The sequence below is a fragment of the Syngnathoides biaculeatus genome, chromosome 13 (assembly GCF_019802595.1).
Source record: "Syngnathoides biaculeatus isolate LvHL_M chromosome 13, ASM1980259v1, whole genome shotgun sequence".
Lineage (NCBI taxonomy): Eukaryota > Metazoa > Chordata > Actinopteri > Syngnathiformes > Syngnathidae > Syngnathoides > Syngnathoides biaculeatus.
The window spans coordinates 14924525-14942053 of NC_084652.1; the positions used below are offsets into that span (position 1 = coordinate 14924525).

General features: G+C 41.2%; 2 protein-coding genes across 2 annotated transcripts; one reads left to right on the forward strand and one right to left on the reverse strand.

Annotated features, from left to right (window-relative positions):
- Positions 1 to 1942: 1942 nt before the first annotated feature.
- LOC133510366 (adhesive plaque matrix protein-like) lies at positions 1943 to 9883 on the forward strand. Its single transcript, XM_061838185.1, has 6 exons — positions 1943 to 2305; positions 2613 to 2786; positions 2899 to 3017; positions 4485 to 4647; positions 5543 to 5658; positions 5726 to 9883. The coding sequence occupies exons 1-6, from the start codon at positions 2047 to 2049 to the stop codon at positions 9368 to 9370; spliced, it is 4476 nt and encodes a 1491-aa protein (XP_061694169.1). The 5' UTR covers positions 1943 to 2046; the 3' UTR covers positions 9371 to 9883.
- On the reverse strand, positions 9836 to 16941 carry ahsg2 (alpha-2-HS-glycoprotein 2). Its single transcript, XM_061838187.1, has 7 exons — positions 16725 to 16941; positions 15473 to 15583; positions 15306 to 15387; positions 14106 to 14260; positions 13919 to 14014; positions 10817 to 10888; positions 9836 to 10385 (listed from the first exon to the last, which is right to left on the reverse strand). Exons 1-7 carry the CDS (start codon positions 16920 to 16922, stop codon positions 10011 to 10013), a joined length of 1089 nt encoding a protein of 362 aa, XP_061694171.1. The 5' UTR covers positions 16923 to 16941; the 3' UTR covers positions 9836 to 10010.
- Between the last annotated feature and the right edge of the window lie 588 nt (positions 16942 to 17529).

Below are 17529 nucleotides of genomic sequence, written 5' to 3' on the forward strand. Positions count from 1 at the left end.
TGTCTCTATGTGCCCTGCGATTGGCTGGCAACCAGTTAAGGGTGTATCCCGCCTCCTGCCCATTGACAGCTGGGATAGGCTCCAGCACTTCCGCAACCCTCGTGAGGATAAGCGGCTAAGAAATGCATGGATGTGTATTTTATATACAGGCACATTGGAACAACTGGCTAGCGCATTGGCCTCACAGTTCTGAGGACTAGGGTTAGAATCCCAGTTTCCATGTTCTTTGTTCTCCACCCTGTTACTGGGAGAACATGTTAACTCCACACAAGTGAGGCCAAGTTTGAACCTGCGTCATCACAACTGTGAGGCAAATGTGGTAACCCACTATCCTCCATTCTACCTTAACCATACACATAATATAAAAATTGGAAAAATGTTGGTCGTAGTGTCAATGTCAGTTACTTAAAAAGGCAGTTAGTCCAAAATGATGGTGGGCAGCAACGTGTGCCAAATGTGAAATAAGGTTATGGAAATGGGATATAAACGATCAAAATTACTTTAAAAATCTGTGGACAATAAGTATGTAGTACTGCATGGAAATTGCCCAAAAATCACATCCGTCCAAAGGGGGCAAGTCAGCAAGCCCGTCTTGCAGGTGTCCCAAACATGAAGACGCCACTGAGTCCGCCTGGACCCAGGAGGGTCTCGATCCCGACCGAAGCATCAGTTATAAAGGGAGGTCTACAGGCACCGGTGTTATGAATCAACTTTATTTTGTACATTGCTATACTGAATGTACAGACATGTAATTAATTTTATTGTTTTAAACTTTTTAATTTACAAAACCTATTTGGCAGTTTTAAAAAAGGAAATATGTATCTACTCAGTTTTTGTCGAGAAATGGAAGAGCTAATGAAAAAATGGGATCTTAAATGTAGTCCAATAGTAGTACATTTACAATCTAAATTCTAATTCTAAACATAATTGGCCCTGTGCTTTTAAGTTTCTTTGTTTTATTTTCCCTAAAATGGCACCAACCACATTGAAGGTAGACATTAACCATCCATCTACTTTCTTAGCCGCTTATCCTCGCAGGGTCGCAGGAGTGCTGGAGCCTATCCCAGCTGTTAACGGGCAGGAGGCGGGGTACACCCTGAACTGGTTGCTAGCCAATTGCAGGGCACATACGTGGAGACAAACATCCGCACTCACAATCACACCTAGGGGCAATTTAGAGTCTCCGAGTAATGTCGCATGGTTTTGGGATGTGGGAGGAAACCGGAGTGCCCAGAGAAAACCCATGCAGGCACGGGGAGAACATGCAAATTCCACACAGGCAGAGGCGGTCTCGAACCCTCGACCTCAGAACTGTGAGGCCAACGCTTTCCAGCGGAATCACCGGGCCGCCCTGAGGTACACATTACTGTACCCAAAAAGTCTATGGTACTACATAGCGATTTGCTGGGAACCCCAGGGTTATTTCATCATGAGAAGTATTTTTTCACCTATTTCTACATTGGACAGTATTCATTTTTAATCACACATTGATAAAAAATAATGATAATATAATGTTCACCTTGAGAATAGGGTAACGGAACAAATACCTAACCTGAGGTTCCACAGTAATTAGTATCTCTGGTGAGTATGGTGTTCTATATTAGATTTTTAAAAATTTTTATGTTTTTGTCATATAATGGGATAGATTTAGATTTTGAACTGCTCCAGATGATGTACATGGGACATTTGCTTGCTTTCACGATACACTGTGTTTTTATATCATGTTAAAGGTTTTTATAACCGTGACATGATAGTGGTGGTGTTAAGATATGGAGGAATCCAAAAAAAAAAAAAAAAGTTCCAGGTACTAAATTCACAGCCTCCCACTGTCTTTCTAACATTTTGTTCCTCTCCTGGTGAACAGGCCTGAAGAGCCAATGGGATACTTTTGGAACCGCACCCAAAATTATCCCATTGCTCACACCTGCTGCTACGGCCATTTTGTCTCCTCATTAGTCCAACCTGTGCAGCCAGCAATCTTTTAAGTCGTCAGCACAGAGCAGAACTTGACTTTCTCTGTATGCAGAGCCTTCCTCTTCAGTTCCGATGGCGTGTAGCGAGCCAGGGGGCTGTAAGATTTTACTCTATTTTGGATTTTTTATGCTTGCTGCTGGTACATTTTGCCATTGTTCCCAACTGGCAAGGCTGAAGACGTTGATTCAAGCAAGACACAAGCCCCCACTGATTGCCGACAAAAGTGATTTTTCTTACAGTGGATGGCTGTTAGTCCCTCAGCAAATTGCTCAGTTGAACAAAGACACAAGTCACATCCTAGATGATGATTCAGATTACCAAGCAGATGCAGGTATGTATTAATTTTTTTTTTCCCACATTGTAGGTGAAGTTTCTCATCTAATTCAAAGGGTTGTGGACATATTTGTTGGGAGGAATACAAATGGTAAACTGTAGGCATTTTGTAGTAAAACAAGGAAATGATCAGATAAATTCAAAGGACTCACTTAATTTTACAGAAACATTTTATTTTAAGTATTCACTGGAGGCAGTTTATAAATTCATCCCTTAATTTTGGGGCACTGCAAGGCTGACCATTGGGGCCTCTGAAAATGACTGTTAAAATTATTAATTACATTTCTCTCAATCTTTTTGTGAAGGAGGAAGTATTTATTGGCAACCCAGTCTACAGGAGGATTTTTCCAAAGACGACAAAGTATTGACTGATCAGCTCATTAAAATGGATCCCAAGGTGGAATGTAGGGCCAACTCTATGAAACTTCAGGTCCAAGATTTTGCTTCCACTCCTGGATCTCTGATTTTGGTGGATAGAGGTATGTTTTTTTTTTTTTTTTTTAAGGAATAGTTCAACTCTAATACAGAAATGGCTGCATTTTTCTCATTTAATGCTATCCTAAAATCTCAATTGAATTCAACTTGTCCTAGGTAATCTGTCTCCATTGCCTTTATCCATGCTACCGCAAAGCTGTGGATACACCATAATGTCAACGCGAAGAGAAATGGTCTTGGTTGCTCCTTATGACGGCTGTTTTGTCACTCTTCAGGTAAAACAATTTATGCTAATTCGGAGCTTTTGTTTGTAAATTTGGCAACTTTTCAGGCTACCCTTGCAACAAGTGCTCACAAATTCAACTTAAAATTTAATCAGAACTTTTAGCAACTTAAGTGACGCAAAGCACGACTGTATTTGCCTGTAAATTTTCAGACCAGGGGCATTTCCTGTGCAGGAACTTCCTTAGTTACTCTGAGTTCACTGTGTCTTAAAAAAAAAAAACCTACCAGGGTACAGAAAGTTCCCCTTGAAGAGTAGAGTCCTTAGAGAGCTACCAGAACTCTTTGACCGGTTGGGCTCTGTTGATGAACGCTGATTGGTTGACAAACCTCAGGCACTTTTTCATTCAGAGGCCCCCCGTTTTGTAGCAGTCTGCAATGCTCGACCTATACGGATTAACTGGACTGTAGGTTGAGTTTTGAGAGGTGGACTAACAGGTTTTTGAGAGCCAGGTTTTTCTGAAAACTGCCAGGTGTTCAAATCCTTATTTGCAGTAGTAATGTACACATTTAAATCATACATTGTGAGTTCCTGATGTCTATCCCAGTTGACATGCACCGAAGATGAAAATTTCAGACCCCTACATGATTTCAAAGTGGGAGAACCTGCAAAATCGCAGGGTCTTCAAATACTTTTACTCAGTGTACATTACATAGTACATGGTGAATCAAAAGGATGTGAGCAGGTGTTTTCTAACTGAGAACTTCCATCAAGAAAAATCTAATTTGCTGAATGCCAAGACATTGTGAAAACTCTTTAAATGGAGAAGCCTCCAGATGACTCATTTAGGCTCAAATTTATAGTGAGACTATGACTGGCTTCAGGCTCATGTGCCTATTGTAGCAAAGTCCTCTCTAAGCTTGTTGCACGCTTTTTGAAAAAATGTGCCTGTATATACGTCCCTAGCCCAGAACTGTGAGGTACCAGTCTGCCTCCTTCTGTTATTAGGTTCGGATTTCAAAAATGTTTGGCTATGAGTGCAATTTTTTTGGAGTCAAGATGTTGGTTATGCATTGCATTAACAATCTGAAAAGAGGTAAGCCTAAAATTATTTTTTTTATATAGAATCCTTTTAGGCTAAGCCTAAAAGGATTCTATATAGAAAAATAGTAAAGTACAGTATAGGTGATAGATGACAGTGGAAGTGTTAGAAATATTACAGATTTAAATCAGTCTAATGAAATGTTTTCATAATCTTTTTTTCTTTCTTTGCAAAATTTGCCAGTTTATTTTACGTTCAAGTCAAAACCAAATGTCTGCTCACAAATAATTCAAATTTGATCAATGAGTAATTCTCCTGTTTAATATGGCATATAAAATGACATTGTTTGGCACCTTCTAGCAACAACAACCACCTTTAGCAATATCTTCTGAACAGTTACCAACACTTGGTCGGACACTTAAAAATAAAAACTTGCAGACAAATAAGCATTGACTCTTTAAACATTTGATTTTCCAGGAGAATGCTTATGTCCTACCCTTACTTTGGTGGGGGTTCCCAGTGAGGATGATATGCCCATTGATACCATCTTCACCCAACCCACCAATGGTCACCTGCCATACAGATGGTATGATTGTAAAAACTGAATGGACTATTCCACTCTCAAGAATCAAAATAAAGGGTGAGTCACTTATTCATTAACTTCAAATCACTATTGGTATCTGAAAACTGTTCTTGAATGTTTTGGGTCCAGGGATACCCTTTCAGGGTAGAAATGTGCACTAAATGGAATCAGTCACCTTCTTTGATTGAATTTCAAGTCAACCTTGATAGAATGGACTAGGGGGAGTCTGATAAAGCGTACAATTACATTCAAACTTTTGAGGCCATATGTATACTACATTTTATCAGCATTGTCATGGCTTAAAACACCAGTACAGTACAAAGCTGTGGAGGGAAAAAAAAAAAATTCTTCTGAAGTAATTAACCTCCCAAACTTGCCATGCTTGTGTGGTTAATTTTCATGTGCAGTAGTACTCATCGGGGCACAGTGAGATGTGTGTGTGCTTCCTAGTTCCAAGTGAGTTGCCAAAGGCAAACTACTTTATAAAACTTACTGTATCAAAAATAGTACAGTATGTTCCAGATGCCTTTTTTTTTAAAATGTATAAATTCCTTCACACTGCAATTTTTCTTTGCACTCTAAGGCACAATACCTGTAATAGTTATTGGTAGCCACATTATTGCTCTAGATTCAACTTGGCTGCCACATCTTTTGGATTTTTTTGGGGGCGATCCAGAAAGACATCGGTCCTGTTCCCTGCCTCCATTGCTCAAGGTCCCACTATTTCCTATTGTGTAAATTTGAAACATTAGAAATGGCATCCACCCCACTTTCTCAGCCCTTGGCTGGCATGCACGTTGAAATACCAGATATGACGTATCGCTATTTCAATTTTGTATACTTATGGGTCACCTGCTGACAGTGTTCCGGGGAGCCTAGTTTGAGAACTACTGTGTAAATTGAACTGTAAACAAAAATTGTATTTCTGATCACATTGTAACTCCCCTAACAGTGAATGGCAAGTGGGAATTTCTAACTGCTGCCTCGTCCAAATGTCGGATCAACTTGGCCAAACAAGGTGAAGGTGTAATCATGTCTGTTCACTATGGTCACTGTGTGAAGAAGAAGGTAAAGAAATGTAATTGGCAAGTAAAGCTTTACTTGACGTATTTCAAAGATTGACTTATCATTTCAGGATGGGCTGTACACTTTGGAATTGGCTGGTGAAGGAGAAGCCAAGGTTTCTTGTCCATCAATGGCCCCAGGTCTGTCTCCACCCACAAAAAGCCCATCACAGGAACCACTGCAAACCCTGAATGTGGGCTTGTATCCCTCTTACCCATTCAGCCATTCACAGTCAAGTCCCAACAAACCAGTGATTCCTCATAAGCTCAAGCCTATTCGACAGCCATTCAAACTTGAAGCCTCTCCTGTTCCTGAACGGCAGCCAGGCTACCCTCTCTTTCCTGTACCACAGCATGAAAAAGCAGATAAACCCACACCTGCTCCACACCCCTCTCAAACACCTGACACGCCGCCATATCTATTCCCCTATCCACTTAATCCTACCCCTGGGCCTGTGGTAAAACCTCTCCAAAAGCCCACGACTGCTCCCACGCCACATCATCCTGAAGGACCTCCAGATCATGTAGAGAAACCATATCCCTTCTTGCCTGAAAATAAACCAAGCAAAGAAACAATGTCTGTTCAATCACCAAAACCCACCAAGACACAACCTGAAGTCCCTTCTGGTCATTTGGAGGAGTCTTATCCCTTCTTGCCAAAACCACATCCTGAATATAAGCCAAGCAAAGCTATTAAGACAGTTCCTTCTCCACACCCCCCAAAGTTTCAACAACCTAAAGTCCCTGGTCCTGTGAAGTCATATCCCTTTTTGCCAAATCCACAGTCTGAAAATAAACCAAGAAAAGAGACAAAAGGCGCTCCTTCTCCACAACCTCCCAAGCCACGTCCACCTGAAGTCCCTTCAGATTTGCATAAACCTTATCCATTTTTACCAAATCCACAGACAGAAACTAAAAGTAAAGATAGAAAGACTGTTCCTTCACCACAAGAGGCTGAGGTTCAACCAGCTCAAGGTGCACAGCCAGCTTCCCCTAACAAACCTCCGGAAACCCCTGAAGCCAACCCTACCCCTTCTCAACAGTTCCCAGAAGCTCCAACAGTTCCTGCTGGGCACCCACTCTATCCTTACTTCTATCAATTTTTCCCAGGCACTGATGATAAACCACAGCCATCCCAACCACACGAACCTGAGAAACCAAAAGGCAAAGTACAACGTCCAGTCCATCTTTTTCCTTCAAAACCCTTGCTAGAAAATGGACATAAACCAAATGACAAACGCATACCTGTTCCACAGTGGCCTGAAGACCCTCTGGATCAGATACTGCTGCCAACGTATCCACTTTATCCTATGCCCAGTCCTAAAGAATCATTTAAAAAGCCCAAGGTCCCTCCAGGTCACGTCCATAAGCCAATCTATCCATACCCTTATCCCTATCCACTTTACCCTTGGCCTGTTTCGAAAGAACCAGCAAAAAAGCCCATCCGTGAGCCAAAAATCCCTATGGTCCCTGCTGGTCCTGTGCAGCAGCCACCCAATCCATATCCCTATCCACTTTACCCTATACCCAGACCCAAAAAACCCACCAAACAAATACCTCATTCACAAAATCCTGAGGCTACCCCAGGTCGAATAAAGCAGCCACCCGAGCTATACCCTTACCCGGTTAATTCTACACACAGACCAAAAGAACCCACCAGAAAACCAATGCCAAAGCCCAGGGTCACTCCAGGACCAGTGCAACAGCCACCCAATCCATACACATACCCAAAGTCAAGTTCTGAAGAGCCCACCAAAAAGCCATTGCATAATCTACACAATCCTGAGGTCTTGTCAAGTCCAATGGAGCAGCCAACCGAGCCATACCCTTATCCACTTTACCCTATACCCAGTCCTAGAGAACCAGCTATAAAGCCAATCCTAGAGCTTTGGCCAGTCAAACCACAAATGCCAGAAGTCCCTCATGGATCAGTGAAGCAACCAACCGATCCATACCTATATCCACTTTACCCTAAGCCAGGACTTAAACAACCTTCTGAAAAGACAATGCCAAATCAATGGTCATTGAAACCACAACTGCCAAAGATCCCTCCTGGACAAGTGAAGCAGCCAACAGATCCATACCACTTCCTACCTTACCCTAAGCCCAGTCCTGAAAAAACAACCAAGCCAAGGCTGGTTCAATGGCCATTTAAACCACAAGAGTCTGAGGCCCCACTGAGTCCTGTCGAGTGGTCAGTTTCCACCTTCTGGCATCAAAACAAACCAGTTGCCAAACCTGCACAGGACCCCCAAACATCTGTATTCCCTCAAAGTTGGGTCCCGCAACTGAAAAATCCCTACCTGGTTTACCCTATTCCCAGCTCAGGAGACTATCCCAAAAAGACAGTAACTTTTCTACACCCACCAGACTCAAGACAACCTGAAGTCCCTGGCCATGTACATCAACAAGCTAATCTCTACTATCCATTTAATGTTGGCGCAGTTAATAAACCACCTGGTCCACTGAAACCTGAGGTCCCTGGGAATCTCTTTTGGCCTCTGGAACCTCAAAGCCCAGTAAAACATATTTCAACACATCTTATTAAACAGACTACAGAAGGGGAAAAACTTTCACCCATCCAGCTTCCAGAGAGTAAGATACCTCGTCCACAATGGCAGCAGTATGTAACATTGCCCCCAGGCAAGAAACCACATTGGGCTATTCCACTCTTGCAGCCCAGTAATGGTGCTGTGGTTCCCCCGGGTTCAGCTAGTGGATGCTTACAATTTTGCACTGGTGGTTTTTCAAATTGCTGTCCACAAATTGCTTTCCATCAGCATCTGTATCTTTCCCGTCCTGGAGCATCTGATAAAGTGACTCATACAATCTCACAAGAGTTTCCATATGTTGCTTCAGTGGCCTATTATGTACCTGGAAATGGCATGGGTTATGGAAAAAACCCTGAAAACCATCCTGAGAAAAATGTAGACTCTGTTGCAAATGAAAAGCAACCATATCACCAATCACCAGGTAGCAACTCTGCTTCATTACTTGGAGGTATTCCCAACATGGTACCATCTGAACAACAAAGTTACCCTTATTTGGCTACTAAAACTAATTCACAGTATTCCGGTTGGCTGTATAAGAATAGTTCAAATTTAGCACCACCCAAATTATCACCACAAGTTATGCCCTTTGGGGTTCAGAATGAATTTTACGCACCTGTAAATCAAGAGGCACGAAATGAGCACCCAAAGAAGCAAAACTACCAACTTTCGCCCAGGGTCACAAATTATCCATCTGGTGTGAATCCCAATATCGGCAAATATCTACAACAGCACAACTCCAATCGTATGCAAATATTCTCTTATGATTCTGACAGACCTACCCATTCTGAAGTCCAGGACGACCTTCACCCTTTGCTTCCGTACTCCATGGTTAATGATGCCGAAGTAATAAAAAACTCATCATTCCTGCAGAATCTGCCACAGTCACATTGGAATAAGCCCAAAAAATTCTTCAAACGTCATCAGACAGAGCGTTCTTCTGAACCAAAAGGATATGTACTGCTTCAGCATGGCCCACCAGGGAAAGCACCAGGGTGGTCTCTGGGGTCTAGAAATTTCAAGGTTGGCATTCATGACCAAAATGTCCCGGTCCAACATTCTGCAAGACTCCAGCGTGTTAACACCTGGAATTGGAAGCCTCTTCTTGGTAAAGGATTGACAAAGTCTTCAAGAAATCACTTTGAAGTCAAATCTGGACCAAAATAGAGTTAAACGGCCAACAAACGCGGGATGTCACTTTGTATTTCCACCGTTAATCTTGAAACCGATTTTTCTCTCCTGTTAAACTGATCTTGTTTTTTTTTTTTTTTTTTGTCCCCTAACAGAATTGGACTGTCACTAGCTATGACTTGCATTAATGGCAAATAAATAATTTTTACCCCTGTATTTCGTCATCTGTGGATTTTGACAGTAAGGATCTGTTTTCAAATACTCAAGGAATGTACAGATACCTGACCACTTAAGTACAGTAACTATTTTTCTTAATATAATTAGTCGTATCTTAGCTACTCAAGGTGATTTTATTTTTGTTCAAATAGGTAGTTGGTCAGTTTTGCCTGGATGACCTATTTTGAAGTACGTTAGTCATGCCTCCCTAAATATTTCATCAGTACTGAGCGTGTGTGTGTTTATGCATGCATAGGATTTTTATGAGTAAAATTACACATGAGATTAGATTCAAGCAATGTGATTTTATTACAATAAAATTGCTTCATCTGACTTTCGGTTTGACTCTTTAAGCCAAGGAATAGTAGTTAAATGCCACCTTTACAAACTTTGGGGGGGGGCGTAATGCTGTTATAGTTTAAGCCAATGTTGAAACCTGAGTATCTAAAAACATGAACATTTAAGAAAAGAATCTGACCCTTCCTGGGCATCGTGGTAGCAGGAGAATGGGGTCTGTTACTGCGGCAGGTGCGGCCTGCACGTCTCTCTTTACCACCGCAACTGGAACCTCTCCACTGATTGATGCTGATGATGTGTCAGCGGCCGGAGTTGCGGCAACAGACTCTGTAGCATTCACCACAGCCGGAGTTGCTACGGACACCACTTCGGCAGATTCTGACGCCGACTCGGAAGACAGAAGACCAGTAACGTGTGGGTCATGGAGAGAAGTCAGCTTGTGGTGTCTTAGACCATGCTTTCTGGTCGTATTTTGTGAGTGTGCGTGTACGTGGAAGGTCGGAAGGACGGAAGTGCTGTTGGCATCCAGAGGAGGTACCTGAAGGATATGCGTAAGCACACTTAAGTAACCAGAACCACTGGAATATTCCGCTCTTAAGTGAGGTTTCAGGATGAATTCAATTGTGCTATAACTAACACTATTTTGGCCTTTTAAACTGACAAATTGATCTATGAGTTGGCCTATTTTTAAATTTCAACAGTTGAAATTTTGATGAGGCCAAGATGAAGCGGCTACGGATCTTGGACCATCAGCTGTTTGTAGCCTTGAGCTGGGAAGTCACAAAGGTATTAATGTCTTTGGAAGTTTGAGGGCAATTGTTGAGAAATTGAAAGTTAATTGAAGTTTAGAAAAATTGGTTAATATATTTTGCAGTAGGTTCATAGTGAAATTTTGCATAATGCATACTGAAATTTCCTGAACTGATTGAGTAGTCAATATGGTTTAGACAAGAATACAATATTACTCACCGTAATGGAAAACATCTTGCAGTCTACTGTGTGGGCAGCTCCGAGGCCTTGGGCACTGCATATACCACGAGTCTAATTGGGAAAATCATGTGGACAGTTTGCAGCTGAGTGGAGATAGTAACAAGTCTGTATTTTTAGATGTTATAGTAGTTTTACCCAACCACTGGGCTGCTGACAGTTACTGAGCCTGAACAAAAAACTTTCTTGACCATCAGCTCAAATAAACTTTTTTTTTTAAAGTAGCTGTGCCACTGTATACACGTCAAAACATGAATGTGATACATCTAAAAAAAAATAACTAAAAAGTAATGAATGTACAACCTTAAAGAAGGGGGCTGCATAGAAGACAATATCTGCACTCCTTAAAATACAGGTTAATCACTACAATGTGATCTCACATCAAGCCTGCTCTATGGAGCAAAATGTTGGTCTTTTGATGACTGACAGTCAAAAAGAAGTTACCAGGTTCTAGAACATTCTCCGTTTGGACTCCAATACTTCGGAATGCTCTACTCTTGAAAATTACAGCGCTACCTTAGAAATGTTTACATCTTGACTTAAGGTGAGTATTTCTGTACTACATTTGGTTAAAGCACACTTGCTATGTAACTAGTCTCTTTCCCTGTCTCACCCTGACATCTGGAATTTGACAAGTTTTGCTGTGGCTTCTCTTCTACCCCACCCTCTTCCATCTCTGGGCGCTATGCGGCAATAATTGAAGTGAGACAGTTGTAAGAATCCTGCAATAATCAACTACGAGAATTCCTTAGAACAACCACATTCCAGCAGGTGTCTCCCTGCACTGCTTCATTTCATTACACAAACATTGTAAAGTATCCTCTCAGGTGATAAAAGGTTGCCCACTCGGTATGGATTGCAGCCTGGGGTGGACTGGGGTGCCATATGTGATCCTTTCTCTAATGCCCCCCCATCCCCCAAGGTATTTATTTCTGACTTTTATGTTGCGCTGATGGGGGTCGTGAACCGAGAATGTCAGTTTTTTTCTTATGTAGCCTGTTGGGACTCTTGTCAGAGCTGTATAATTTAACGACTTGAATTGAGTGTAATGGTGAGTTGTATTTTGCATTTCAATGCTAGTCTGGAAAAATATTGATATAAAACCAATTTGTCACGCAAGAAAAATAGGGATCAAAGTTGTTTGGGGTTCAACTAATGCTGTATTAAGTAATTAAAGCTTCAGAAAACCCTATCGACCTTTGTGGATCCAAGGCACATTTAACAGAACCATTTCATGGTACACCACCAAAGAAAAATGTGATCAGTATATATTCTGTAAAGATGATCTCTTCATCTCAATTTACTTCCAAATGGACTTCCACAATGTGAAATGTGGCCCTACTTTTTTTTTTTTTAAACACAAAGCTAATATGTTGTACTGTATGTATGACAAGAGGTGGATACAGATTAATTGTACCTTCTATCTAGTGGAAGAGCATGTAATTGTTCCGCTTGGCACTATACACGTCATATGTCATGAGAACAAATAGAGAAACAAAAATAGGTGACTTGCAGGTGACGTCACATCCGTTTTGAATTTTTTTCTGGCCGCCATATTGGGAGGTCTCAGCTTAAGCTGGTTACATTAGATTACATAAGACGCTTTTTGACTTCTGAGACGATGGTGCACACGTGTTGTGTTATTGGCTGCTATAACAAGTTCAGCAAAGAAGGGAAAAGACGGTTTTTCCGATTTCCGAAAATAATTACGCACCAAGGACCCCAAACAGAAGAATTGTCGAGCAAACGGGAGGTGTAGTGGCTCAGTGATATCTCGCGTGCAGATCTCACTCGTCCCACAGTTTCAAGTCGTGTGTGCAGCGATCACTTCATAAGTGGTAAGTTTAAGCCTAGTATTGCACTTTGACCATATCCTCCTACCGCTATTTTTACATGTATGTGTTGTTTGCTGTGTTTTATATTACAAGACTAACGGTGTTTGATAGGTCTACATGTACATGTACATCCACCTCGGCCGCCGATCGAAATCGGCCGCCAGTGACAGGCTTTTCATCTACAGTTTAGGATACAAACGTATGAAAGTGTGTTGTGCGTTTGCTGTCTGTTTACTGTCTGTAAACGTCAAATTATTTTTAAGAAGGAAATATACCGTATATATATTAAAAACAACACGAGTATGCGTATAGCACCTGCCCACATAATAATTACGTTTTGTAGAACTGAGAACAATGGACTTTTGATGAAATGCACTGTGCAGGTCCGACCAAAACTGTCCGAGCCAGCCCATAAAATACCATTGTTTTTGTTCTTTTGACATTTGTTTGGTATACTCAACTATTGTCAAAATGACAAATTAGGTATTTAGACTTTAGGCTAGTATTTCTGTCATACGCCTTGTTGGACTACCTACCAGGGTGATATTTTAGGTACCGGTACCTTAAAATGTGAAATGGCAAATGTGACAAAGTAAATAGATATACTTGTTATGTAATTAAGTCAAGGCCTGAATCTGGAATATAACCCTATTCTATATATACAATTACATATATTTATATAGTTTACGCACTCTGTCCCGGGTGATTACAAGTTACTTAGTCGAGCAACAATTAAAACCTTTTCTTCAGACAACGTTTTGCAGAGGACACTCTGAATCCACCCGCTTACAAAGTAATTGTGAGCCTCCAAGGACTTGTAGTCCTCCATCTGTTGGTTAGTAAGGCTGTTGGTTGTAAGCACCAAGTAGTTCACAATGTCGGGGTATTCCACTCTCGGCCAAATCACTCTCGCAAAATCAGCCTTCGATAGACTACACGGGTCCAGATCCTCAGATAAACTGATTTTCTGCCTGTAGTAGGGTTTCAGATCAGCCGACAGATCCTCGAAATACTTGGAAAACGCCATAGAAAGTGCAGATACAATGAACGCGATGCTGGTATGTAGACAAACTTTAAGAACTGCTTACAACCACCCAACATGGCCGACACACAAAAAATTCTTACCCACAATGTACTTGCTCTGAAGTTGTGCAAGTGACCTATACATTTGTCGCAAGATGTATATATATATCATTTTCAGGGAATCGCTACTGAGGAGAGTAACCATGTTAATAACTTGCATACTTACAGCCGTGACGTCATTCAGCGGCTCGCACACGTCATTGGTGCAGTTAGCCTCGACTATAACATATTCAGCCAAATAGCGAGGCCCACCGGAGACAATCTGAAAGGATTCAAAGGTTCAAGTCCCGAAAGAGAGTCAACGATCCAGATGCAATGGATCTTGTAAATAAAAAAAGATTGTGGAAGCCCACCTGTGTCGACATTCTTCCGACCTCAAGTAGAGAGTATGTTGTATTGACTGTGATGTTGTTGAAGGTTGCCAGGGAGGCGTGCACAAAGTCCAGTGCTTTGGTGTCGTTCAGCGGGAGGAGGATAGGACAGCCCAAACAGAGGTCCTCTGTTGATTCTAAATAACATTGTAGAGAAATAAGACATTAACCTGGATTTTGATATTTACACTAAAAGTGATGATAGTGACATATAAGACTTGATGGCATTTTCCCTACATTTAAAACTAGCGGTGGGAAGTCATGAAGAACAAGTAGAGTGGTGCCTTGAGATATGAGCACAAATTTGAGACAAGAGATCTTTGAGGTGGCAGTGAGCTCCTCACTTCACAGTAGTTTGGAAGATAGTGAACATGTATTCAAAAAAGAGGCTTCCAGCTTTTTGTCCCCACTCCTTATTGAAGCTTATTATCAAACTAAACATAAAGCAAGGAGAATTACACTATCTATTTAAAACAACCACATAGCTTTGTCTTGATCAAATCAGTTCGGGTTAATGCTAACATAGAATGCAAAACACCATCGACTGGGTAATAATATCTTTGTTGCGGTAAGTAAATCTTTAGACAATGGGTGTTTGAACACAATCAGTGGAGCAACACATGTAAACAGATGGTAAAACATTACTCAAGGGCATATATTCTTTTTTGTCAGTCAAGAACTACTAATATTGCTGTGGGTTATTGAGCACTTGTGACCGTTTTCTTTGTCAGAATCATCTTTGTTTGCCAAGTCGGTAATAAATGCACAAGGAACTTAAAAAGATGTTGCCATATCAAATGTCAAACCCAGGAGACTGGGTTAAAACCCAAGAATCCAAACCACAAGACCATATGGGACCTTGTACAGTATGTCTCAGTCTGTATTATACTGGCCATAGGTGGCCAAGGCACCACACCAGGAGCAGCACAATGTCCATTGAATTGACAAAAAAACAAAACAGTCAGGATAGTTACCACTAATAATACACTTATATGTACTCCAACTTTAAATACAGAGTGAGAGTATTTTTGCCACTCCTGGTTAAAGTTGTTGGCTTTTTTCACATTACTTGTATGTAAATATAAAATGTATCATCACAGACTTTTGGGGTCGAAACAATACAACATATTTCTTATCCAAATAATATTGTATTGACAGTGCACACGCAGTGTCAGATTTTACCTTCCGTCCTACACTTGAAGGCTCTGACAGTCAGCACTCCACCAACCCTTTTCAGAACCACGTCGCAGTCTCCTTCTACTGCCTGAATTAAAATTAAAAAGTTTCATTGTCAAACAGAATATTTCGCTCTTGCTATTGCTCAACTCCACGTTTGTTTTTTTATTTACCGTCAGTGCTTTGGGTCGGACTGTGCAGTTAGCAACGGGAGTGGGGTCCAACACGTGACAATCTGTCTCCAGAAGGTCCACTTCAACGACGTACACGTCATCTGCGTCGGGCTGTGACGAAGAAAACATTCAAATTTTATATTGCAGTCGACGTTAACATGGAATTGTGAGTTCAAGCTACACCAGAGGGTCCCCAAACTCCAAAGATATTCAGCCCACTGGCCAGGTGCACACACTGTTCAAATCCATCCATCCATTTTCTTAGCCGCTTATCCTCACAAGGGACGCGGGAGTGCTGGAGCCTATCCTAGCTGTCACCGGGCAGGAGGCAGGGGTACACCCTGAACTGGTTGACACAGACAACAGCTGCACTCCCAATCACACCTAGGGGCAATTTAGAGTGTCCAATTAATTTGTTGCATGTTTTTGGGATATAGGAGGAAACCGGAGTGCCCAGAGAAAACCCACGCAGGTACGGGGAGTACATGCAAACTCCATATAAAAATAGGGGCTGCGATTTGAACCCCGGTCCCCAGAACTGTGAGGTTGATGCTCTAAACAGTCATCTAACATTAATTAAGTCAAAATAAAAAAATATTTTCCATTAAATTATTTTAAAATCAAATTAAAATATTTTTTGAATGTTCCAAGATATCATACTTTTATGTATATTCAAATGTATTTCATTTTAAGTAATTCAAAATTTTCGATGTAAAAAGAGAAGGAAATTTCCCTACCATCCATCCTTATACACTTTATCCACCCTCAGGTCACTGGTGTAAATTTCCATACAGGTTTTAACATTTTCTTTTTTTAAAATGATAAAAATGAACGTTTCAAAATATTTTTAATCAACAAAACATTTTGATTAAATGTAATTTTGCTCACGATTTTTTTTTAAAGTTGAAATGCATATTAATGTTACATGAGCTCAAATAATTTCTTCAGTTGCGTTTTCTTTTTCTTAGATGTCAATGATACATTTATTCTTATTCACTTTGTCATCGATACCACAAAACTGAGAGTGAGCCAGTTTTTTTTTTTTTTCTCTTCAACTGTGTAATGTTTATCATATTGAGCTGAACGATACACCAGTTCAGGCCGTATCCCGCCTCTCGCCCACAGTCAGCTGCGATAGCCTCCAGCACGCCCGCTACCCTAGTGAGGATAAGCAGCATGGGAAATGGATGGAAAAGACAAAAGATATTTTGCATATTTAACCATTCTATTTGACTGAGTGTCGCTGTTTTACCGTCGAGATGATCTTGATGTCCTCAATCCTGTTTAGTGCATATTTATAGCCATGAGTATGCTGGCCATTGAGGTAATCCTGAGCCACCAGTGCGGCCTCTTCTGCCTCCGGAGAATCACACTCAGGCTGCCGAACATTGACCTGAGCCCACCCGAGTGCCAGTAGTCCCAGAACCACTGCGATACTTAAGCGATTCATTTCGATGCAGGAGGAGGTGGAAAATTGGAATGAATGATGAGGAAAAGAGGGAGACCTCGTGCAGGATTCAGTGTTTATATAGCACTTTAAACGGGAAATCGGCCAAGTTAAACAAGTACTGTCCTCCCTTTCACGTCACGTGTGGGTGAGTGGGTGGCACTGACTGAAGTCTGTGAAATGGGATCAATAGTAAAATACATACATAAATAGATAAATAAAAAAGAGGAAAAAGTAGACTTTGCCACTACAATTCATTTCATTCATACATCCACATCTGATAAGCTCTCAATGCAAACATTCCCAGTTGACAAAAGTAGTCACATAATCAGTTATTTAGATGCTTTACATGATTAAAATGCAGACTCGGAAAAATGACAACGCAGTTTAAGTGCCTGTCGAGTGAAAATAAATATAATAATACAATAATCATATTAGGCGGCACGGTGGCACAGCTGGAAAGCATTGGCCTCACAGTTCTGAGGACTGGGGTTCAAATCGCGGCTCCTACACTTGTATGGAGTTTGCATGTACTCCCTGTACCTGCGTGGGTTTTCTCCGGGCACTCCGGTTTCCTCCCACATCCCAAAAACACGCAACATTAATTGGA